The following is a 25,035-nucleotide window of genomic DNA, read 5'->3' on the forward strand; positions in this document are numbered from 1 at the left end:
CAGTGACAGTTACTGGGAGGTCCAGTTGAGACGCCTGGGCCCTGTCTCTTGCCCATGACTTGAGTCATGCTGACAAGGTCCCTGAGAGGCTTGAGTACATGTGTTAACTGACCTGCAGGCTCAGCACTGCCTGTCCCTCCTGTCTTGCTGTGACTTGGGATAATGATCCAAAATTCCTTGGGTCACTATTTTAGCACCTTACAACAAATGTGTCTACTGTCAGGGAGAGGTACATTAGTGAGGACAACAGACACACCTCCTCTGGTCCTGCTTGCTTGTATATCTATGAGAATACAGCTCACCAAGTCCTGGAGACACGGATGAAGGTGGGACAAATATTCTGGTAGTTTGGGGTTGCTCATTTTCTGACTCCCTGCCCTGAGTTTTTCTTGGGTATCATGTACAGGATTAAAATAAAAAAAATAAATATAAAGTCAAAGTTCTGGTTCACTGTAGGCTTTCTTTTCCCCCACCAAGGGACAAAAGTCCAATCAATAAATACAACCGGCCAAATAAGCTACTTGAGGTTTATTTATAAAGTACAAGGATGCAATTACAGGGTTTGGTCTTTTTTCATTTCTCCTTTGTCTTTCTACCCAGATGAGATTTTTGCTTGCTCTCACCTGAGCTAACTTCTGATTTCACATCTGTTCTTTGTTTTGATGAGCCAAAGGTGAGTACAACCTTCCCTGGGATGTAGGTGGGATCATTTCAGGCCTTTGTAGAGCAGAGAAACTGGTGTCCTTCTTGGAGCACTGCCTTCATCTCCTCAAACTGAGCCAACTGGCAGGCCTCGTCCAGTCCCAGCCAGCGGTAGGCCTGGTGCTCATGGGAGAGGCGGATCTCTACGTTGTAGTCCTTTACCTCTGCCAGCCAGTAGATGACTGTTTTAGGCTTATTCCAGGCCACATAATTGAGCTCCTTTTTGAACCCTTCAATGATGATCAGCTGGCCGGCTCCGATGCCAGCTTCTTCCTGTGTTTCTCGCAAAGCTGTGTCCAGGTCATTTTCTCCTGGTTCTACGTGGCCTGGTAGAACAGAGGAAAAGGAAGTTACTTCAAAAAAGCTGCGTTTCCCAGGTCAGATGATTTAAATGGGGGGGGGGGTAGGCGTGGGGGCGTCTGGGCAATCCCTCTTCTATACCTCATCTTCTCTGCACAGTGAAACAGACTATGAATTTGGCAAGTCTGGTCTAGAACTCTGCTCTCTGATGGTGAGAGGAATGGCTTCCCCCGGACCTGTTTTTTTTTTTTTTTAATTCTTTGGAGTTGTCCTTGTTCTATGTTCTAAGGGACCACACTTCCCTTGAAATTTTAATGTGATTTTCCCAAGATGGGATAGTTCCTTCTTGGCAGGTGGGAAGTAATTGAGGAGGGAGTACTTTGCCTGCAATCCACAGAAAAGACTTAATACTGTCTGCAGTTGGTCCCTGAAGTCTCGGGGCAGACAGACAGGCTGAAAACCCTGTACTCCAGGACCGGCAGTTATTTCCAAGTAGCTATCAAGGCTTTTCTAAATTGTCTTCATCTCTCTAACTGAGCAAGGCCAGATTCCACTTTCATAGGGAAACGCATGATGGGAACGTCGAGTAAGGACAAGCTGAAAGCCAGTTCTAAGAAAACTTGTTGGCAAGGCTTAAGTCTGAGCAGACAGCTGCCAAGAAACTGTTGTAGGACAACATGAAGCTCTGCAGACTGGAAGCAGCCCTTAGCTTTGCCTCTAGGCCCTCCCTGCAAATTCTCAATTTGCCCAGAGGCCAAGAAGGACTGGGAGGGGCCGGGCAACCCCTGTCAACAAATGGCTCCAGCAAATTACTGGGGGCCTCCTGGTTCCAGAGCTCATAGGAACTCTTCCCTGTTCCATTTTTGGTTTGGAGACAGAGCTGTATCTTAGCCTTCTTCCTTCCCAGGGGTCCTTATAGCAGTCCCTGGGGCGGGTGCTGCTGTATAGCTCCCACAGAAAGCAACCAGGAGTTAAGCACTTATAAACCAATTCTAGATGATGGCTTCTGGGGAATTTTCTCTGAACGGCACTTTATGTAACAGTGCACATGAAGGTAGGTATGTAATATATGGGGGAGGTATGCTGGTGGTGACAGGGATGAAGCTGATTTCGGATGACTTCTCTCCCCTCCAAAGTATATAGAAGCCTCAGAGCACACCCTCTCCTATAGCATCTACTCAACATTCTGCCCAGCAGTGTTGGTAGGATCATTCCTTTCCTAGGCCCAAGCAGGGACAAAATAGGAGAGGTCTTTTGAAATCTCGCAGTGAGCGGCAGCATGCAGTGTGACTTAAGTGGTCAGGAGGTAAGTGCGAATATTCCTATTCATAGTGTTTGTGACACTTCTGTTCCTTTTTCCATCTTCTTTCTCCCTAGTGAAATGCAAATGTGCAAAATTATTCCTTGCTCCCACTTCCTTGTTTTTCTTTTTTTTAAATATATTTATTATTTATTCCCTTTTGTTGCCCTTGTTGTTTTATTGTTGTAGTTATTATTCTTGTTGTTACTGATGTCCTTGTTGTTGGACAGGACAGAGAGAAAGAGAGAGATGGGAGAGAAAGATAGACACTTGTCGTCCTGCTTCACTGCCTGTGAAGTGACTCCCCTGCAGGTGGGGAGCCCGGGGCTTGAACCAGGATCCTTCAACCTGTCCTTGTGCTTTGCGCTACATGCGCTTAACCCGCTGCACTACTGTCGGACTCCCTCTTTCTTTCTTTTTTTTCCCTTTGTGACTTTATTTTGAAGTTTTCAAATTACAAAGACAGCAAATTCTTCCCAACACAAATAACAATTGTCAAACAAACAGGAAGGGGGGGTCGCTCAACTGTGCGCATTCCTATTTTATTAAAAATAAGAAGACGACTGTATAGGTTTTTTCTCCCATCTCCCGGGTGTAGAATTTAAGGACTAGCCCTAGACATGTCTATGTATATATACACACAGAGACACAGACCTAGCTCTGCAAAACTACTTAGCAATTCAAAAACCACTGCTGTCAGTCTTATGGGCCACCTCCCCCCCATCTACAACTACTTATAAAAAGAGGTCAGCAGGCTTTTCCTTTCATGGCAGGTGTGCAATCTCACCAGATCACCAAGCAAAACCAGCTCTAGTACAGGAGGAACCAAACTTGGGGGGAAAAAAAAGTCCTCCGAGTGTGTGGAAAAAGGCCACATTTCAACAGGGCGCATTGAGGCACTTGACTGACTTCCTACCCTTCTTCCAAAGTTCCCATTCCTGATTAAGATGAGGAGACTTTCCTAAGAAACAAACCCCTAGCCCCACCCCTCCTCCAACAGCTGGCCAGCCTTCACTGGGACCCAGCGCCCTCCCCCAGGATAGCAGGGAAGCAGCAGCAGCTCAAGTGCTGTGGTGGCAACTGGACCTGAACCCACGCGCTCTCCACAGGGAGGTGGACTTGCGCCTTTTCCCCTCCACCTTCCTTCCTAGAGATCCAGCTTGCTGCTGCCACCTCCTCTACTCCCCACTACAGTTCTGAAACTTTCCAAAGGAATGTTTGCCCAATTTAAAGGAAGCTTGCTGGCTCTAAAGACACTCCTCCAGATCTTAAAATGTCCAGGCTCCCTCTCATGTAGCCAGAACAAGCTGCCTTCGTCCCGGCCTTACTCCTCTTTTACCTTCAGCGCCAAGAATCCCAGCTAAAGACATGAACCCACTCAAATGTCTATGCCCCTAAGTATCTTAATTAACAAACAAACAACAACAAAAAAGTATGTTCTCATCAGTACAGAGATGAGACTTGCGGCCCTTGCACAGCTGGTTATGGAAAGAACACATTCTCCGTAATTTCCGAAGAATCCATGTCCTGTCTCTTGGAAAGTCAGGTAAGAAAGGGGCAGGGGTTGCAGAAGAGAGTCGGAGAGGGAAGGAGGAAAAGTATGTACAGAAAGTGGGAGGCAGGCGGGAAGGTCCACCAGAGAAACTTTGTGGTCACTTCTTCTTGCCGCCCCTCTTGGCATTGCACTTGGCTTTGGGCTTCACTGGCTTGGCCTTCTTGGGCTTGGATGCCTTGACTGGTTTGGCTTTGACAGTCTTGGGTTTTTTGGCTTTCTTGCGTGTGGCAGCTGGCTTCTTCTTGGCCTTCTTGACTGGGGTGGCTTTGGGTTTCTTGCTGGGGCCTTTGGAGGCTGCTTTCTTGGTTCTGGCCGCCTTCTTTGGTGTGGCCACCTTCTTGATTTCCTTCTTGGTCTTCTTGAAGGCAACTAACCTCTTAGGTTCATCGTTCTTTGCCAACCAGAAGGAGCCTGAGGCCCCCACACGTTTGGTCTGCTTGAGGACCCCGGTGGTGACCACTTGATGGACAACTTGATCTGGGAATTGGTGTTCTCACCCACCTTGTAGTGGCTCTTGATGTACTTCTTATGGACTGGCGTGAGGAGTCAGCCCAGTTCTTCTCTGCCTGGATGACAGCCACGATCATGTCTGAGTACTTGGGGTGGTCTGTGGACTTCTCTGGAGGCCTTGGCCTGCTTGGGCTTGGCAGCAGAGGTGGACGTGGAGTTCTCGGTCATGGTGGCCTGCAGGCTCCTGCCACAGAAGGCACCAGCCGGGGAAAGAGGGAGCGAAGCGGGGCCGAGGAGCTGCTTGGGTGCTCCTGCCTGGCGGGGCTGTGAGGCTCAGCTTGGCTGCAGTCGTCGCAGGCAGACTTGCTGGGCCGGGTTGCTGCTGGGCTAGAGTGAGGGTGTTTCTTCCTGGGCATGTGCTCTCTGAGAGAACTCAACCGGAGCCACCCTGGGCTGCTGCTTACTCAGTGACAGGAGAGAGGAACCAGGAACTCGTGGCAGAGTGAAAGCAATGCGTCTTTATTGATCAGAGACAATGACTTTTTTTTTTTTATTGGGGAATTAATGTTTTACATTCAACAGTAAATACAATAGTTTGTACATGCATAACATTCCCCAGTTTCCCATTTAACAATACAACCCCCACTATGTCATTCATCATCTTTAATGGACCTATATTCTCTCCACCCACCCACCCACCCCTGAGTCTTTTACTTTGGTGCAATACTCCAATTCCATTTCAGGTTCGACTTGTGTTTTCTTTTCTAATCTTGTTTTTCAACTTCAGCCTGAGAGTGAGATCATCCCATATTCATCCTTCTGTTTCTGACTTATTTCACCCAACATGATTTTTTCAAGGTCCATCCAAGATCGGCTGAAAACGGTGAAGTCACCATTTTTTTTTTTACAGCTGAGTAGTATTCCATTGTGTATATATACCACAACTTGCTCAGCCACTCATCTGTTGTTGGACACCTGGGTTGCTTCCAGGTTTTGGCTATTACAAATTGTGCTGCCAAGAACATATGTGTTCACAGATCTTTTTGGATCGATGTGTTGGGTTCCTTAGGATATATCCCCAGGAGGGGAATTGCAGGGTCATAGGGTAGGTCCATTTCTAGCCTTCTGACAGTTCTCCAGACTGTTCTCCACAGAGGTTGGACCAATTGACATTCCCACCAGCAGTGCAGGAGGGTTCCTTGGACCCCACACCCTCTCCAGCATTTGCTGCTGTTACCTTTTCTGATGTATGATATTCTCACAGGAGTGAAGTGGTATCTCATTGTTGTCTTTATTTGCATTTCTCTGACAATCAGAGACTTGGAGCATTTTTTCATGTGTTTCTCGGCCTTTTGGATCTCTTCTGTGGTGAATATTCTGTCCAAGGACAATGACTTTATATATATCTTTAACCGTAAGTGGCAAGTTGGAAAAGGAAATGGCTAGGAAAGGGGGTGGAGAAGAGAAAAGAGTGGGGAGGTAGAAAGCTTCCATAGCAACTGTTGTGAAGGTTTTAACTGGTGGGATTAATTAATACCCTGCAGGCAGGGTGGGTCTCAGGCAAAACAATGATTATGTAAACAGACCATAGTATCAGCAATGGAGCATGGAGCAGAGTAGGGGGGCTGCCTGACAGGTTGCGTGGTCCTTCCCCATGGGTCTGTGGGTCAGTGTCGGCGCCTGGCTCAGCCTTCGCCTCCTCCTGTGCCTCCTTTTTCCCCTGCTCTGAGTCTCTCTCTCTTTTTTTTTAATCCACTGCTCCTGGAGGCTATTTTTTCCCTTTTGTTGCCCTTGTTGTTTATTGTTGTTGTTATTATTGCTGTTGCTTTGTAGGACAGAGAGAAATGGAGAGAGGAGGGGAAGACAGAGAGGGGGGAGAAAGACACCTGCAGACCTGCTTCACTGTCTGTGAATCGGCCCCCCTGCAGGTGGGGAACCAGAGGCTTGAACCAGGACCCTAATGCTGGTCCTTGGGCTTCGCACTATGTGTGCTTAACCCGCTGTGCCACTGCCCAGCCCCCCTTGTTTTTCTTTTAATGCTGGATCTTTGTTCACACTTCCCCTTTGTTTCCTTTTAAAGATTTATTTTGTTTATTACATACGAGGAAGAATTTCACGAGACAGAAGCCATTGGCTGGCTCTGGGGAGTGAAGTAGGAAGCTCAAGCATGCAAGTCTGGTGATCTAACAGTTGAGCTATTTCCCTGACTTCCCCAACCCCTTTTAAACACCTTGCTCTCTTTTGTCTGGGCTTGTTCACTCAGGGCTTCTGTTACCCAAAAATAACTTGACCAGAAGGTCACCAATTACCAGCTTAGTGATTTTCCCCCCTATACATTCATTCACAAGAGGCTGGTGCTCTGTGAATGACACCCACAAAAAAACCAAACAACAAAAGGGCTGGCAAAATTGTTCACCTGGATAGTGTGCTGCTTTGCCATGTAAACATGCAGGTCTGAGCCGCCCTCACTGCACTGAAGGAAGCTCTGGAGCTGTCGTCTCTTTCTCCCTCCCTCCCTGTTTCTACCTAAACAAGCAAACTAACAGGTGCTACTTCTACCCTGGGGTTCTACTTTCATTTCTGCTCTGGCCTGGTGATGAGAAGAAAGCGGTGCACCAAGGCTCAAGAGTTCCCGCCTGGGGAGTCAGGTGGTCGTGCAGTGGGTTAAGCACATGTGGTGCAAAGCGCAAGGGCCAGAGTAAGGCTCCTGATTCAAGCCCCCTGGCTGTCCACCTGAAGGGGAGTCACTTGACAAACAGTGAAGCAGGTCTGCAGATGTCCATCTTCCTCTCTCCCTCTCTGTCTTCCCCTCCTCTCTCCATTTCTCTCTGTTCTATCCACAACAACATCAATAACAACAACAACAAGTACAACAACAACAAAAAAAACAAGGGCAACAAAAGGGAATAAACAAATAAATACTAAAAAAAAAAAAAAAAGAGTTTCTGCCTGCCCTATAGTTCCCGCCTGCCCCAGCCCATCCAGCTGCACAGTCTCAGTGAAACATGCCATACAGGGAGTCCAGCAGGTGGGTTTCTGAGCATGGCTAGGCACTGTCCAATAGCCAGCCCTTCTGGCCTCATACCTTTGGGAGGTGTCCAGTGATGGATGCCATTTGAGGCCTGCAGAAGAAGAAACTCAATGGAATTGTTGTCCACCTTGGGAAGGAGGTGTCTTCGGAAGATGATCAAGCCACATGCTCGCAGGGCCATGGTCTATCTGAGGACTTGAGAAGACACAAGGATTTGGGGAGTTAGACGAAACAGAAAGACCCACACTGGGGGCAGCACTCTGGTATTGGGGTGTGGGGGAAAGCTCAGATCAGCTAACAGTGGCATCATCTACAGAGAAAGGCAGCATGCTAAGGACAAATGGGGGGGGGGTGCAGACACCAAGAATCAGAGATGGGGCTTTGTGTGGAACTGCAGGGCTCCAGTCCCACCCTGTGAGCGCGGTCTTATCCCTACTCATCCAGCTCATTCTACCTGCTGAGACAAGCTGATGCATCTTACTTAAGACTGGAGATCCTCAAGCAGAGATGCTGAGAATAAGAGAGATGCAGTACAGCATTGTTATCAAACTCACAATCCAAACTCTCTCCTGCCAAGTCGTCTGGAGCAAAGAGACCCCAACAATGTGGTTTTGGCTGTTACCGAAGCATCACTTAGGGATGGTAGCTCGGTGTTTCTTATGCCAGGGCGGGGCCTAAGTGGTAGAAAACCACTGCATCTGTGAGGTACTAGGCTTGGTCCTGAGCAGCAACAAAGACAAAAAAAAAAAAGTGGAACTTATGGATGGTGGAGCAGTGATTTGCACACTCTCTTCTCTCATATATATATATATATATATATGCATATATATATATATATACACATACATACACCAGGTTGGGATGAGTGGGGAGAACAACACAGAATTTCATGCCTGAGGCTCCAGGGTCCCAGGCTCAATCCATGGCACCACCAGAAGCCAGAGCTAAGCAGTGCTCTGGTTCAAAAACAGGTTAAAAAAAAGATAAATAAATTGGGCCAGGGAGATGGTTCAGCAGTAGAGTGCACGCATAAGACCCCTGGCTTGCTACCTGTCATTACATTTTTTTTTTTTTTGCCTCCAAGGTTATCACTGGGGCTCAGTGCCTGCACTACGAATCCACTGCTCCGGGAGGCTATTTTTTCTCTTTTGTTGCCCTTGTTGTTTATCGTTGTTGTTGCTGTTATTGCTGTCATTGTTATTGGACAGGACAGAGAGAAATCTAGAAAAGAGGGGAAGACAGAGAAGTGGAAAGATAGACACCTATAGACCTGCTTCACCACTTGTGAAATGACCCCCCCTGCAAGTGGGGAGTCGGGGACATGAACCGGGATCCTTACACTGTCCTTGTGCTTTGCACCACCTGCAATTAACCCACTGTGCTATTGCCTGCCCCCCTTGTCATTACATTTTTAAAATATACATATATTTGGGAGTCAGGCGGTAGCACAGCAGGTTAAGCACACGTGGAGCAAAGCGTAAGGACTGGTGTAAGGATCCCGATTTGAGCCCTGGCTCCCCACCTGCAGAGGAGTCACTTCACAAGCGGTGAAGTAGGTCTGCAGGTGTCTATCTTTCTCTCCCCTCTCTGTCTTCTTGCTGTTATTATTGTTGTTGCTGCTGCTGGATAGGACAGAAAGAAATGGAGAGAGGAGTGGAGACAGAGAGGGGGAGAGAAAGACAGACACCTATACACCTGCTTCACCGCTTGTGAAGTGACTCCCCTGCAGGTGGGGAGCCAGTAGCTTGAACTGAGATCCTTACACTGGTCCTTGAGCTTTGCACCATGTGCGCTTAACCTGTTGCGCTACTGCCCAGCCCGCCCCACCTCCTTTTTTTTTTAAAAGAAAAAGTTGGATGTGAAGTGGAGGAAAGCAAGAATGAACTGGAACCTATGAGAAACAATCTGGACCTGCAAAGCCAGCTGGAATCGTGAGGACAACTGAAACTCTTAACTCCCCATCACTGTCTTCAAGCTCACTGACGCAGGTGACTTGCAGAAGTTGGAGCCCTTGGTCACAGCACTGACTGAGGATTCAGAGTAGCTGACGGAGATTCTGTAGGAGCTGGTGGGAGCTGCAGGCCTAGGTGCTCTCTTTAACCAACAAGGTGAGCTCACAAATGGTTGGCAGAAGAGCACTGTCGCCACAGCTGGTGACCTGTTCTGTCCTCCACAGTGCATGGGCTCCATCGTTCCTTCAGCTTTCCAGATGCCCGCAAGACATCTTGAGGTCAATCCTAACTGGACAGGCAGGGAATCCTGGGTACTGTGTTTCAGTTTAACTAAATGTTCACAATGCAAAGCTACCATAAGCACAGCATGCTTTGTATGGTAAATTTCTATCAATGCCTCTGGCAGGAGAAAGTCAAACTCTGAGCTGTCTCCTTGGGACCCAGTTCTCAACAGATGTTCATTCACTCAACAGACCTCTTCCCACCTCCCCCTCAAACAAATGTTTGAGGTATGTTCTGGGGCTTTGGGAAATCGCCCAGTGTTTTCCTGAAGAGTGCCATTTACATAAAAGTCAATGGAGCTATTGTTGGAGGTTTTCTGTTTTCCTGGAGACCACAAAGCTGCAACTATCCTGGGGTTTGAAAATAGCCAGCTTTCAACACACACACACACACACACACACACACACACACACACACACACACACACACACAACTTCAACTGGATTCAAACCTCAGGGGGTTAAAGAACAAGGCATCCTATATGCAAATATGCCTGCAGCCTGTTTTGCAGAGGTGAGAACTCCAGGCTGACAGCAGGCAATTCTCACTTCAGAAAAGTGGCAAAGTGCCTTAGGTGGTTAAAAAAAAAAACTTTGTTACAATAAAAAAGAAAGAAAAAGAAAACCTCAATGTCATCAGAAAGTTCCAGAAGCTAAGGAAAGGTGCTCTTGGCTTTCTTTCTATATACAATTCTCTCACAGCCCAGGAGGTTGAGGACCTAGGTGCCAAAAAATAATTTGCAAATAAACACTATGCTGGTATGATGTGTTCCGACATTTTCATCGAATTAATCAGTGCTATTCCAAGCATAGCTCAACCCCAGGAGCCCTCACAAATATACATTTAACATAGAAGGAGCTCTCCAAATCATTTCACGCACCATGTTTCCAATTACGCGTCTATACTCTGCAAGGCTCTTTACATGTATCTTACGTTCTAGACAACTCTTCACTAGACTCATCAATCTCCAGGCTATAAGAAAAGGAGATTCAAAAAAATTGAAAATCTTGGTCCAAATGCATAACTGTTCTGGGAAAGGTGAGACTTGGGTCCAAGCTAGTCTAACTCAAAAGTCTATATATTTTTCTCTTGGATACTTCTGCTTACCACAAAAGAGTAGGGCTCATGGCACAAGTGACCCTGAGAGCACACGTTATTTATAGTTACTTCCAGGGCTAAAAATTCCCAGTCTTTGGTCAATATGCATTCAAGGGAGTTTTTTAAGATATTTTGACTGGAAGGAACTCTTCACAGAACAGGTTTGAGTTGGGGGCAGGGTACAGATTAAGGTCCTGGATTCAGATTGGTCTCTGAAGGTGTAGAGTCAGAGCTCCCCAAACCTCATCTATCTGATAAGGATTGCTCCTCCTTCCTCCACTCTTTCTTTTTCTGATCAGGGTTTCTTCTTCTTTTTTCCTCCTCCAGGGTTATTGCTGGGCTTGGTGCCTGCACCATGAATCCACCGCTCCTGGAGGCCATTTTTCCCCCTTTTGTTGCCCTTGTTGTAGCCTCGTTGTGGTTATTATTACCATTGTTGATGTTGTTCGTTGTTGGACAGGACAGAGAGAAATGAAGAGAGATGGGGAAGGCAGAGAGGGGGAGAGAAAGACAGACACCCGCAGACCTGCTTCACCGCCTGTGAAGCGACTCCCCTGCAGGTGGGGAGCCGGGGCTCCAAACGGGATCCTTATGCCAGTCCTTGCACTTTGCGCCACGTGCGCTTAACCCACTGTGCCACCGCCCGACCCCCCGATCAGGGTTTCTATGCTGCCTCTGTGATTTTCTGTGAAGCAGGAACCTAAACCTATAGGTTCATAACCAAACCCAAATAAATATATCTCTTAACTATAAATATTTTAGACATTAAATTCTATTTATTACATGATAAAGCTTCCCATGACCCTGGGAGAGGTGCTGGATGTACCTTTGATGCTAGCCTTGGACAGTCACACAGGTACCTAACTTAGGGTGTTGGTGCCTAAAACATCTGTACAGGTGCAGTGCTCCACTGTGACGAAGATCAACTGTTTGCCCACAAGCAACTCTGACTTCCATTTCTCACATCACAATGGCCTTAAAAAACAAACAAATGGGGGTTGGGCAGTAGCACAGTGGGTTAAGCGCACATGGCCTGAAGCACAAGGACTGATGTAAAGATCCCGGTTTGAGCCCTGGCTCCCCACCTGCAGGGGATGTCATTTCACAGGCAGTGAAGCAGGTCTGCAGGTGTCTATCTTTCTCTCCCCCTCTCTGTCTTCCCCTCCTCTCTCCATTTCTCTCTGTCCTATCCAACAACGACGACATCATTAACAATAATAATAACTATAACAATAAAACAACAAGGGCAACAAAAGGGAAAATAAATAATAATGATGATGCTGAAGAAGTTACTCCAAAAAAATTATGGATTAAATATTAAGACAAACAAACAAACAAGCAAAAACAATACCGTTTTGGTGCTGCAGGAGTCTGGCACAGGAGCTATTTTATTGCTCCCCACATACATTTTCATTCACATGGAGAGCAAGAGAGATAGACAGACAGACAGGGAGGTGCCCCAGCACCAGAGGTTCCTCCAGTGCCACTGACTCCCTGTGTGATGTTGAGACTTGAACCTGGGCCAGAAGATTGACAAGGCAGGCACTCTACCTGGTGAACAACTGGACTGCTGGAAAAATTATGACACATTTTTGGATAGAAAAATATGTGATGACTTTTCCGACAGCCCAATATTTCTCCACCACCACCCTGCCTCCACACACACATAATGGTCTTTTCTTTTAAAGATTTTTCTAGTCAGACCGGGAAATGGAGCTGGACACTTAATCATGAGGTCCTAAGTTTGATTCCTAGCATTACACGTACTAGTGTTGATGCTCTGGTTCTCGCTCCCCACTTATCATAAATATTTAAATATATATATTAGACATTAATTTTTAAGTCTTTTTTTTTATTATTTTCATTTATTTGTTGGATGGAGACAGCCAAAGATCGACAAGGGGGGGCGGATAGGGAGAGAGACAGAGAGACACCTGCATCCCTGCTTCACCACTTGCAAAGCCTTCCCCCTGCAGGTGGGGACTGGGTGCTCAAACCCAGGTCCTTGCACATTGTAACACATGCGCTCAACCAGGTGCATCACCATCGGGCCCTGCCATTAATTTTTATTTATTACATGATAAAGAGAGCTTCACATAGGACAGAGCACTACTCTGGCACACATAGTGCTGGCGATTGAACTAGGAATCTCAGGCATGCAAGCCCAATGACCTGCCAGTTGAACTATTGGTCTTTTCTGAAATTATCCAAGTCCCTTTAGAGGATTGGACAAGAATGAGGCACTCATCACAAGCAGAGCTCTTTTCCACACAAGAAAAAGAAATGGATGCCTCCAACTAGCTTGACGCAATTGAGACAAATGTTGCCTCAGAAGCACTTTCTCTGGACTCAGACACCACTCTTTCTTCACCAAGAACAAACTGCTGAGTCATCTTGCCATCTTTGCTATTTCTCTGAGGGAAGAAACAGATTCCACCTGTAGTGATACAAATGCTGGCTTTTAGGTTGAGACCAAAGTCAGACAAGGTTGGGACACAAATTATTCTGCGTGAAGATCTGTTAAGTGGCCTGATAGTGCCACCTGCTGTACAGTTCTGGGAAACAAGCATGGGAAAGGGATTCATGTGTTCATCTAATGTCAGCTGATTATGCCCATGCAGTAAAATGGAATTGGAGACAGACTAGAAAGCAGAACATGGGGGGGGGGGGGGGAGTAGCGGTGCACCCGGTTAAGCATACGTAGTACCATGCACAAAGACCCGGGTTACAGCCCCCAACCCCACCTGCAGCAGGATGCTTCATAAGTGGTGAAGCAGGTCTGCAGGTATCTATTTCTCTCTCCCTCTCTCGCACCCCCCACTCAATTTCTCTCTGTCCTATCAAATAAAATAGAAAAAAGGGGAGGGGGAATGGCCTCCAGGAGTAGTGGTCATAGCACCAAGCCCCAGGGACTAGAGGCAAAAAAAAAAAACCATAAAAACCAGAATACCACAAACTTTGTGTCTTCTAGAGGTTCACAGTACAGTGACACTGACAAGTTGAAGTGTATTTTTGTGCATCAGAGGGGGTATTTGTAAGATGCAAAGGTAGTAGGGAGAAGAGGAGTGATTATCTTTAGGATGATTATGGGTTCGTCAGGCAGAATAAAGGTAGAGACCGGGGTTCTCCAGGCAAAGGGAAAAAAGATCCTTAGTCACAAGATGTTTTTCCATTGAAAACAGCTTAGTAGGCAACCAAGGGGTCTTTAATTTGAGGCAGACCATCAGACTGACATTTAGAATACCATCAGACTGACATTTAGAAAGATAATACCATCAGACTGACATTTAGAAAGATATTGTGACAGCAAGGGAAATGTCCAACAAATTAGAAGTAAAGAATGGGAGCAAGGAGAACAACACTATCAACAAGTGATAAAATTAAAGTAAGTAGGGGGTCGGGCTGTAGCGCAGCAGGTTGAGCGCACATGGCGCGAGACTCGAGGACCGGCATAAGGATCCCAGTTCGAGCCCCCGGCTCCCCACCTGCAGGGGAGTCACTTCACAAGCGGTGAAGCAGGTCTGCAGGTGTCTATCTTTCTCTCCTCCTCTCTGTCTTCCCCTCCTCTCTGCATTTCTCTCTGTCCTATCCAACAACAACGACAGCAATGACAAAAACAATAATAATCACAATGATAAAAACAACAAGGGCAACAAAAAGGAAAATAAATAAATAAAATATTAAAAAAGAAGTATTTAAAAACAAAAAATTCAAGTAAAGTAAATATAGTGGGAAAATATAGGAGGGATGAGTAAGAGAGATATTTTAAAGATAATAGACTTTGATGTTTCATTGTGTGTAGGGGCATGTTTGGCCTAAGGTAGAAGAGAAGTGGGTAGAGGTGGGAGTAGAATGTAAGCTGCTGAGTGGTCCAGGAGACAGCTCACCAGTAGAGCACATGTCACAGTGTCTGAGGACCCAGGTTCAGAATCCATGGTCGCTACATAGGAGCATCATGCAAATAGGAAGCTTCACCAACAGTGGAGTGGTTGGTGCTATAGTGTCTCTCCTTTTTGTCAGTCTCCTTGCCTCTCACCCTCTATTTAAAACAAAAAGGAAAACAATAGGTGAGGGGGGGTGTCCATTGGGAATGGTGGAATCATGCAGGCCTGAAGCCTCAGAGAAAAAAACCTGGTGGTGGTGGGGATCAAGTTAGCTAGTCACTTGAAGTGGTACAGACTAGCCATAATGTAAATAGACAAGGTAGATCTAAACTTTAATGGTTATCTCATCCTGTCTCTTCATTTCCCAAGGGAGACAGTTTTTGTTGTTGTTGTTGTTTGTTTTTTTGATTATTCAGGTACTTTAAACTTTTATTCAGGAAAATTGAGAACATTCACTTGTTAGGGCATGAGAGAAAGAGAGAGGCAGAGAAAGTAAAAAGGACCTTGGGCAGGGGTAGATAGCAAAGAGACTCTCATGCCTGAGGCTCCAAAGTCCCAGGTTCAACCCCCCACACCACTATAAGCCAGAGCTGAACAGTGCTCTGGAAAAACAAACAAACAAACAAAAAAAAGACACTTACATGGTGGTCTCAGCAGAGAGGGTAAATGGTTCTTAGTAGAGAAATATTTTGCTCCCACCTTGCAGTATTTCTGCAGGTATTTCACACGTACACTTTTTCCTTTGGCTAAGCCTGTGAATCTGATATTTCAAGCACGGCACAACATAGAAGAGCAGGCTTTGCAGTGAGAAAGACTGTCTAATTTAATAGCTGTGCCATTTTCAACAAAACACCCTAAGTCTCATTTGTAAAATGAGATGACTGACTACATTTTATGGTTGTAGTTTAAAGTAGTGTGTACATAGGGTCTGACATAGAAGAAGTACTGAATACATGTGAAATACTCTTATCCCTGTATCAGAAAGGTCACCAGAAAGCTTCTCTGCTGTTTTAACGGTATTCTCTTGGCTGTTATAGAGGTTCTATCAAGAAATGGAATTTCATCTCTTCTGCAAAACCACTGGTTCTATCAAGAAATGGAATTTCATCTCTTCTGCAAAACCACTGGTGAATGTACTGTACATCTCACCGTGGATATTCATTCCTAGGAAATCCCACAAGGTAAGTTCCTTCTAATATAAGTATTACAAAAAAAAAGTTTGTTTTGACCAACGCAACGATTGCCACCTCAACATGCTTCACCTCAGACTGTATCCAGAGACTTCACGTGTGGAATGACAACCCTTCAGCTTCATTACTCGGGTGAGACCTTTCCTTTTATAGTACACTCTAATCTCATCTCAGGTAGTTCACTTTCTAACAAAGTCCCATAACCTAGATATACACCAGTTTCTGTGAGAGAGAGCTTATGTTCACACGTATCCATAAACTACTGCAAAATAGATACCTGAAAGCAGAAGTACACTAGAGTTTGCAGTGAGTATCCCCCTAACACTTCCTCTCCACTATTCCAAGCTTGGGATCCATGATTGCTCAACAAATTGTTTGGCTTCATATGTTAACTCTCTTTTCAATCACAAGGTTCCAGATGCCACCCGGATGCTGGCCAGGCTTCCCTGGATTGAAGACCCCACCAATGTGTCCTGGAGCTCAGCTTCCCCAGAGGCACACCTTACTAGGGAAAGAGAGAGGCAGACTGGGAGTATGGACCGACCAGTCAACGCCCATGTTCAGCGGGGAAGCAATTACAGAAGCCAGACCTTCTACCTTCTGCAACCCTCAACGACCCTGGGTCCATGCTCCCAGAGGGCTAGAGAATGGGAAAGCTATCAGGGGAGGGGGTGGGTTATGGGGATTGGGTGGTGGGAATTGTGTGGAGTTGTACCCCTCCTACCTTATGTTTTTGTTCATTAATCCTTTCTTAATAAAAAATTTAAAAAAAAAAGTTTGTTTTGAAGAACAGATATGCTTCCTTAGTCATTACTCCCAGTGGAATTTTTTTTCCCTTTGAATTAGAGATAGTGACAAAAGAGGGTGAGATAGTGCTGAGGAGATAGACTAATGGTCATTCAAAAATATTTTCATGCCTGAGGCAAAAAAGGGCCCAGGCTCCACCTCCATCTCTGCCATAAGCCAGAGCTGAGCAGAGCTCTGATTAAAAAAGAGGGGAGGGGTGAAGACAGGGGAGAGAACCACATCCCTCAGTATTGCTCTACCATTAATCATGCTTCCCCTGGTGCCATATATGGTGCTCCCATGTGGTACTGGGAGTTTAAAGCCAGGTCCTCATGCACACAGTAAAGTGTTTGCTCTATTGAAGGAGCTATCTCTCAGCCCCCCATGACTTCTCTGACAAATTCTCAGCTACTTCTCTGTACTCACTTCTAGTAAATCTGCCAGTCCCACTGGGTAGTAAAGTGACATTGAATCTTTTGGGGTACAGGTAGACACTTTTCTATCAGCAAACTTCACATTTGTGGTTGAATTTAACCCTTCACGGGTTGAACCCCAGGTTGTCTAGGACACCCAGAACAGATGAAACTATGCCAACTTATTTATTCATATATATATATATATTTTGCCACCAGGGTTACTGCTGGGACTCAACACAACAACTCCACCGTTCCTGGTGGGTCTTTTTCCTATCTTCTTTCTTTTCTTTTTATATGATAGAGCAGAGAGAAATAGAGAGGTGAGGGGGTGGGTGGGCAGTGGCACACCTGGTATAATGCATGTTATCACCATGCACAACAACCTGGGTTCAAGCCCCTGGCCCACCTGCTGAAAGGTTAATCAAGGGTGAAGCAGTGTTGCAGGTGTCTTTCTTTTGCTTTCTGTCTCCCTTCCCAATCAATTTCTCCTTGTTCTATCAAATAAAACAAAGTTAAAAAAAAACTTTGGGAGGGTTATGGAGCAGCAATGGCTGTGTTTCTCTCCTCTCCTCTCCCAGGTCAACTAGGAATACCAAAGGAGACCACTTGGGACCACAACAAGGCAGGACTAGAACGATTTCAGGAACCCACCAAACTACCGGTGAGTGCAAACACGTGTGGCTCGTGGACAGGGAGAGACTGAGCAGCTGGTTCCAGTCCCGCAGTTTACTAGTTGAGGCACCACCTCCAGTCTGCTTTACCAACAAAAAGACTGCTGAAGGGAGGAGAGGACTCCCCTAAAACTCACCAATTGCAACTCTGAGTCTCCATTGCTACTGCCCTCAGAGGCTGGAGCAGCAGGGGGGAGGCTCTGTGCTGACATCTGAGAACAGAGAACTGACCAGGAAACTCAGGAGAACAGCTACACTTCGGTGGCCTAGCGGGTGGGGCTGTATAGTGGGAGCCTTTCCACATTGTTCTCCTGATGAGAACATGCTGAGTAATTGCCTCAGAACCTACAGACTATAAACAGGACTTGTTTACTCACAGGGCCCAGCAGTGCTGCTCGGCTTGGCAGAGAACCTGAATTGAGCCTGGAGCTTTGGATCCTTGGGGCATGAGAGTCTCTTTGCATAACCACTGTGCTATCTCTCTCCCACCCTGCTTTATCTCTTGGTCAGGAGTGAGTGATTAAGCTAAGAAGCCTACTTATAGTTTAAAGCCATTAAGCTCCCATAACCTATAGGGAAGAAAAAGAACAAAAGAGGCTTTTAGCAGCCTCTGTGCTCCAACACAGGGATTGAAACAATATTGAAACAAATGTTGTCGGGGTCCTGATGAGGACCCCACTTCTCAATCTGGCCAAGTCAGCTGACCCACTCTGTTGCACACCAGAGGAGGGGCCGAAGAGGTCAAATCAAGGGCAGCAGGGGTGAGTGCGCTGGAGGTCTTTCCCTGGGGATAACAGCAAGAGATGAAGCCAAGGATCACCCCAGGACACTATTTGCCTATGACTAGTGCATTTATTGTATGGCAAGCAAGAGTTTTTATAGGTTGGGGTAGAACAGAGCAGCTATAGCCTAGCCTTAGATGGCCTTTGGAAGATCTGCTAACCATGGGAAGGGGATTTGCATGTGTTTTTCCACAGGAATCCCTGAAACCCATCTGGGTCCCAGCTCGACATGTCCAGCATTGCCCGCAAGATGGCACGACTCTCTCTGACAAAGAATAAGAAACGCCATAGGATCCGCCGCAGGACAACCCCCCTCGGAACCCACAATGCGACATGGCATGACCTGGAAAACTTGATCCACAGAGCCCACGGACAAAACCCTCCTAGGTCCCCTTCTTACTATTGCGACCCTCCTGTTTATTGGCCCCTCCCCTGGTGCGCAACAAGTGGGTCAGCTGACTCGGTGGGACTAAGAAGTGGCGTCCTGACAAACTGTTAATTTGCACAACTGTGAACTCTTTAAGTACCTTACTAGACACAAGTCAATTCAGGCAAGAGTGATCAGTAATTTGGGACCTCATAATATACTATATAGAATGGTTAAACCAACAAGAAGAAATATTGGAGAATTGAACCAGGACAAGAGTCCAGCTAAAAGACCCCCAAAGGTTGAACCATAAAGTAGTGAGGTCAACATCCATCTGCTTGTTAAGGAATAGTCACAGGAGTGAGTAAAGAGTTTGAAAGAATTGTCATCAGAAATGCAGAAACAGCAAATGAGACTCTGGAAGAAAACACTAATTATTTCAGTTATTTCCTAGATACTTACAAACTTCCAAAATTAAATAAAGAGGAACTAGATAATATGAACAGGTCCATCAAAGCCAATGAAATTTAAACAGTTATCAAAAACGTTCCCAAGAATTAAAGTCCTGTACCAGATGGTTTTACAAATGAATTTCACAGGGAGTCAGGCAGTAGTGCAGCAGGTTAAGTGCATATGGCACAAAGCGCAAGGACTGGCCTAAGGATCCCGGTTCGAGCCCCCGGCTCCCCACCTGCAGGGGAGTCACTTCATAGGCGGTGAAGCAGGTCTGCAGGTATCTTATCTATCTCTTCCCCTCTGTCTTCCCCTCCTCTCTCCATTTCTCTCTGTCCTATCCAACAATAATGACATCAATAACAACAACTACTACAATAATAAAACAAGGCAACAAAAGGGAACAAATAAATAAATATTTTAAAAAATGAATTCCACAAAATCTTCAAGGAAGAGTTAATACCCCCACTTTTAAAAGACTTTCAGAAGATTGAAGACACAGGAATACTCCCTTTCAGCTTCTATGAAGCCAACATCTCTCTGATACCAAAAGCAGACAGGGACACAATCAAGAAAAAAAAAAACTACAGGCCAATATCTCTGATGAACATAGATGCTAAAATATTGAACAAAATTCTAGCCAACCAGATACCGCAGTCTATTAAAAAGTTTGTTCATCGGGGGGAGTCAGGTGTTAGCGCAGTGGGTTAAGTGCATGTGGCACAAAGCCCAAGGACCGGCGTAAGGATCCCGGTTTGAGCCCCCAGCTCCCCATCTGCAGGGGAGTCGCTTCACAAGCGGTGAAGCAGATCTACAGGTGTCTAGCTTTCTCTCCCCCTCTCTGTCTTCCCCTCCTCTCTCCATTTCTCTCTGTCCTATCCAACAATGATGACAATAGTAATAACTACAACAATAAAAACAAGGGCAACAGAAGGGAAAATAAATAAATAAATAAAAATTAAAAAAAGAAAAGAAAAGATTGTTCATCATGACCAAGTGGGGTTTATCTCATGGATACACGGTTGCTTTAATATACATAGATCAATCAACGTGATCCACCACATCAACAAAAGCAAGACCAAAAACCACATGGTCATATCAATAGATGCAGAGAAAGCCTTTGACAAAATACAACATCCCTTTATGATCAAAACACTACAAAAAATGGGAATAGATGGAAAATTCCTCAAGATAGTGGAGTCTATATATAGCAAACCTACAGCCAACATCATATTCAATGGTGAAAAACTGGAAGCACTTCCACTCAGATCAGGTACTAGACGGGGCTGCCCACTATCACCATTACTATTCAACATAGTGTTGGAAGTTCTTGCCATAGCAATCAGGCAGGAGCAAGGAATTAAAGGCATACAGATTGGAAGAGAAGAAGTCAAACTCTCCCTATTTGCAGATGACATGATAGTATACACATAAAAACCTAAGGAATCCAGCAAGAAGCTTTTGGAAATCATCAGGCAATACAGTAAGGTGTCAGGCTACAAAATTAACATTCAAAAGGCAGTGGCATTCCTCTATGCAAACACTAAATTAGAAGAAGATGAAATCCAGAAATCAATTCCTTTTACTATAGCAACAAAAACAGTAAAATATCTAGGAATAAACCTAACCAAAGAAGTGAAAGACTTGTATACTGAAAATTATGAGTCACTACTCAAGGAAATTGAAAAAGACACAAAGAAATGGAAAGATATTCCATGTTCATGGGTTGGAAGAATTAACATCATTAAAATGAATATACTGCTCAGAGCCATATACAAATTTAATGCTATCCCCATCAAGATCCCAAGCACATTTTTTAGGAGAATAGAAAAAATGCTACAAATGTTTATCTGGAGCCAGAAAAGACCTAGAATTGCCAAAATAATTTTGAGAAGAAAGAACAGAACTGGAGGCATCACACTGCCAGATCTCAAACTGTATTATAGGGCCATTGTCGTTAAAACTGCTTGGTACTGGAACATGAATAGACACATTGACCAGTGGAATAGAACTGAGAGCCCAGATGTGAGGCCCCATACCTATGGTCATCTAATCTTTGACAAAGGTGCCCAGACTATTACATGAGGAAAGCAGAGTCTCTTCAACAAATGGTGTTGGAAACAATGGGTTGAAACATGCAGAAGAATGAAACTGAATCACTGTATTTCACCAAATACAAAAGTAAATTCCAAGTAGATCAAGGACTTGGATGTTAGACCAGAAAAACAGTCAGATACTTAGAGGAAAATATTGGCAAGAACTCTTTTCCACATAAATTTTAAAGACATCTTCAATGAAACAAATCCAATTACAAAGAAGACTAAGGCAAGTATAAACCTCTGGGACTACATCAAACTAAAAAGCTTCCGCACAGCAAAAGAAACCACTACCCAAACAAAGAGACCCCTCACAGAATGGGAGAAGATCTTTACATGTCATACATCAGACAAGAGTTTAATAACCAAAATACATAAAGAGCTTGCCAAAGTCAACAACAAGAAAACAAATGACCGCATCCAAAAATGGTGAGAGGACATGGACAGAATATTCACCACAGAAGAGATCCAAAAGGCTGAGAAACACATGAAAAAATGCTCCACGTCTTTGATAGTCAGAGAAATGCAAATAAAGACAACAATGAGATACCACTTCATACATCAGAAAAGGTAACAGCAGCAAATGCTGGAGAGGGTGTGGGGCCAAAGGAACCCTCCTGCACTGCTGGTGGGAATGTCAATTGGTCCAACTCCTGTGGAGAGCAGTCTGGAAATCTCTCAGAAAGCCAGAAATGGACCTACCCTATGATCCTGCAATTCCTCTCCTGGGGATATATCCTAAGGAACACAGCACACCCATCCAAAAAGATGTGTGTACACATATGTTCTTGGCAGCACAATTTGTAATAGGCCAAACCTGGAAGCAACCCCAGTGTCCAACAACAGATGAGTGGCTGAGCAAGTTGTGGTATATATACACAATGGAATACTACTCAGCTATAAAAAATGATGACTTCACCATTTTCAGCCCATCTTGGATGGAGCTTGAAGAGATTATGTAAAGTCAAAAACAGAAAGATGGATATGAGGTGATCTCATTCTCTGGCAGAAGTTGAAAAATAAGATCAGAAAACACAAGTAGAACCTGAAGTGGAGTTGGTGTATATGCTGTCACATAAAAATAAAGTAGAAAGAAAAAAAAATAAGAGGCCACCAGTAGCAGAGGATTCATAGTGCTTGCACCAAGCCCCAATGGCAATAAAATAAAAAAAATAAAAATGGGGGGAAGGTGGAAGAAAGACTTCTGCAGTACTGCTTCACTGCTGGATGTTTCCACCTTACCAGTGGGGACAGGGGGTTTGAACCCAGACCCCTGTGCATAGTAATGTATGCAGTCAACCAGATGTACCCTCCTGACGCCCCGCCCCCCCAATCCTTTACCTTCATCTAATCTTCACAACAAACCACGGAGACCTCCCTGCTCTTATTCGGAAGAGGAGAAAGGCAACTGCCTTGCGGACTGGCCTTGTGACTCAAATGCACTTCTAACATGATTGTTTACCTTTGCATTATATTAGGATTATACATTTGACTATTTACATGCATTTTAGCTTAGTATAATTCTTGTCGTTCTTTTGTTTTATAAAATGTCGTCATAATTTATTTTACCAAAGCACTGCTCAGCTATGGCTTTTGGTGATACTGGAGATTGAACTTGGGACATTGGAGTCTCAGGCATGAAAAGTTGTTTGCATAACAACTGTTATCTTCTCTGCCCTCAGCTTATTTTAAGCTGTTATACCCATATTTGTTTTATTATTTTGCCTCCAGGGTTATTGCTGGGGCTCAGTGCCTGCGCTACGAATCCACTGCTCTTGAAGGCTATTTTCCCCCTTTTTGTTGCACTTGTTTTATCGTTGTTTTTTTTTTATTATTGTTGTTATTTCTGTCATTGTTGGACAGGACAGAGAGAAATCGAGAGAGGAGGGGAATACAGAAAGGGGGAGAGAAAGATAGGCACCTGTAGACCTGCCTGTGAAGCAACCCTCCCCCCCTGCAGGTGGGGGTCGGGGGCTCGAACCGGGATCCTTCTGGCCCCCATACCCATTTTTTTTTTGCCTCCAGGGTTATTGCTGGGGCTCGGTGCCTGCGCTATGAATCCACTACTCCTGTAGACCATTTTCCCCATTTTATTGCCATTGCTGTTGTCGTTATTGCTGTTGAACAGGACAGAGAGAAATGGAGAGGAGGGGAGACAGGGGGAGAGAAAGACAGACACCTGCAGACCTGCTTCACCGCCTGTGAAGCGACTCCCCTGCAGGTGGGGAGCCGGGGGCTCGGGCCGGGATCCTTCGCGCCATGTGCACTTAAACCGGCTGCGCCACCGCCCGACCCCCCCCATACCCATTTTTTAAGAGACAGTAATAAGTACAGAAGACACACACCAGGCCAGAGCAAAGGAAAAGGAAGCTATATTTTATGTGGCAAGACTCCTGATGACGGTCTTTTGCAAGAATTGCCACATTACTCAGCCAATACATTAAGCAATTAGAAGACATCTCTTTTGGAAAGCAGGCAGGGTCCTGAAGGTATCAGCAGTGGAACTGAAACCAAGGAGAGAAAGGTGTAGCGCTTAGGCCCTAAGCCTAGAATGGGTGGGGTGCGCCCATCACCCACCCTGGAGGGGAATTTCCACCTCCCATAACTTCCGTCCCTGCACCAAGAGTAAGGAAAGGTCGCCCTGTCTGAGACTACTCACCTTAAACAGGAGGAGGCGAGAGGCGGGCCTTGAACAGTGGGGAGTACATCAACCAATCAGGAGAGCTCTGGAGAGCTGTGGGAACCAATAGCACGCACCATGAGGATCTTACACCGCCTACGAAGCCCCGCGCTCTTGGTTTGAACATCGCGAGAATTCGCTCAAGCTGACTAATTGGCTGAAAGACATTGAGAACCTCCTCGAATCTCTGATTGGCCGTCTAGGAGATAGCGGGATGAACGTCAACGAGGTCTTTGGATGCCCATTGGTGGAAGGCGCGGGGCTGCGGGTGCGCGGTCTTTAGCGCGGGTGTTCGAACTGGCGCTTCGCGGCGTTGCCATGGCGATGAGGCCTGGCCGCGACTTTGGGCTGGTGTGTTGACAGCACGCCGGAGTGGCCAGCTTTGGGTCTCGTTTCTGTAGGCCGCATCGTTTGTCCTCAGTGAGGGCTGTCCGAGGAGGAATTTGGGAGCCTCCGAGGTGAGAAAGGGCGTGCGTAGGAGTGGGGCAGCCGGGGCGAAGTAGGCCGGATAGGAGCTGAGGCACCTGCCCGCGGAGAAGCGTGTGCGGGAAGCGGGGGGCGCAGCTGAGGGACGGTCTCCCGGTTGTCGGAACCTTCCCCTGCTCTCCTCCCCCGCACCATGCCCAGGTCTTCGCTTTTTCTTCAGCGATTACCTCGAAAGCCGACACCCCCACCCCACCGCACCCCTAGACTCTGCTGGGTCCCAGCATCCAGCGCGGACCGCAGCCTCTCTTAGCACACCTACTTCTCAGAGCCCCATCCTCCCCTCGTCCCTTACGGTGATGGTGCTCGGGTCTGGGAGGCAGCTTGCACACTGGCTTACACATCGTGTCCAGGAAATGTGTGTCGAGTTAAAATTCAACTCAACACACAGTTAGTTTGGATTCCCCATCTGTGTCCTGTCCCGTGTTGACTTTTTTTTTTTTTTCTTTCTGTTTTTCTGCGAGGAGGAGGAGGGCATCTTAGTATCCTAGGCACAAGGACGTGAAAAGTCCACGTCCACGGCTGGCCCTTCCAGGTTGGGAAAGGAAAGAAAAATA

At 45.9% G+C, this 25,035-nt stretch overlaps 2 protein-coding genes, 1 long non-coding RNA gene and 1 pseudogene across 5 annotated transcripts in view; 2 read left to right on the plus strand and 2 right to left on the minus strand.

Moving 5' to 3' along the window:
- Positions 1-513: 513 nt before the first annotated feature.
- On the minus strand, positions 514-24,084 carry NUDT2 (nudix hydrolase 2). The gene is made up of 3 exons (XM_007522855.3): positions 23,975-24,084; positions 7,393-7,533; positions 514-1,028 (listed from the first exon to the last, which is right to left on the minus strand). The coding sequence occupies exons 2-3, from the start codon at positions 7,517-7,519 to the stop codon at positions 712-714; spliced, it is 444 nt and encodes a 147-aa protein (XP_007522917.1). The 5' UTR covers positions 7,520-7,533; positions 23,975-24,084; the 3' UTR covers positions 514-711.
- LOC132540845 (uncharacterized) lies at positions 3,655-15,969 on the plus strand. Its single transcript, XR_009551972.1, has 3 exons — positions 3,655-3,848; positions 15,592-15,735; positions 15,822-15,969. It is a non-coding gene; the product is annotated as an uncharacterized LOC132540845 (long non-coding RNA).
- Positions 3,842-4,636, minus strand: LOC103113327 (histone H1.0-like; annotated as a pseudogene).
- Positions 24,085-24,272: 188 nt separating the features above from the next.
- Positions 24,273-25,035, plus strand: part of KIF24 (kinesin family member 24) — a 68,123-nt gene continuing 67,360 nt past the window's right edge. For all 3 annotated transcript variants that reach the window (XM_060199268.1, XM_060199269.1, XM_060199271.1), the window contains exon 1: positions 24,273-24,453. The gene's annotated coding sequence lies outside the window, so the exon portion shown is untranslated. The remainder of the gene's footprint in view (positions 24,454-25,035) is intronic.

Source organism: Erinaceus europaeus, chromosome 10, assembly GCF_950295315.1.
Source record: "Erinaceus europaeus chromosome 10, mEriEur2.1, whole genome shotgun sequence".
NCBI classification, from domain to species: Eukaryota; Metazoa; Chordata; class Mammalia; order Eulipotyphla; family Erinaceidae; genus Erinaceus; species Erinaceus europaeus.

Excerpts from the sequence above, each read along its gene's own strand:
- NUDT2 (XM_007522855.3), bottom strand. The coding sequence starts at position 7,519 with ATGGCCCTGCGAGCATGTGGCTTGATCATCTTCCGAAGACACCTCCTT. Across the intron at positions 1,029-7,392 it reads TCACTGGACACCTCCCAAAG|GCCACGTAGAACCAGGAGAA; the intron begins GTATGAGGCCAG and ends CTGTTCTACCAG.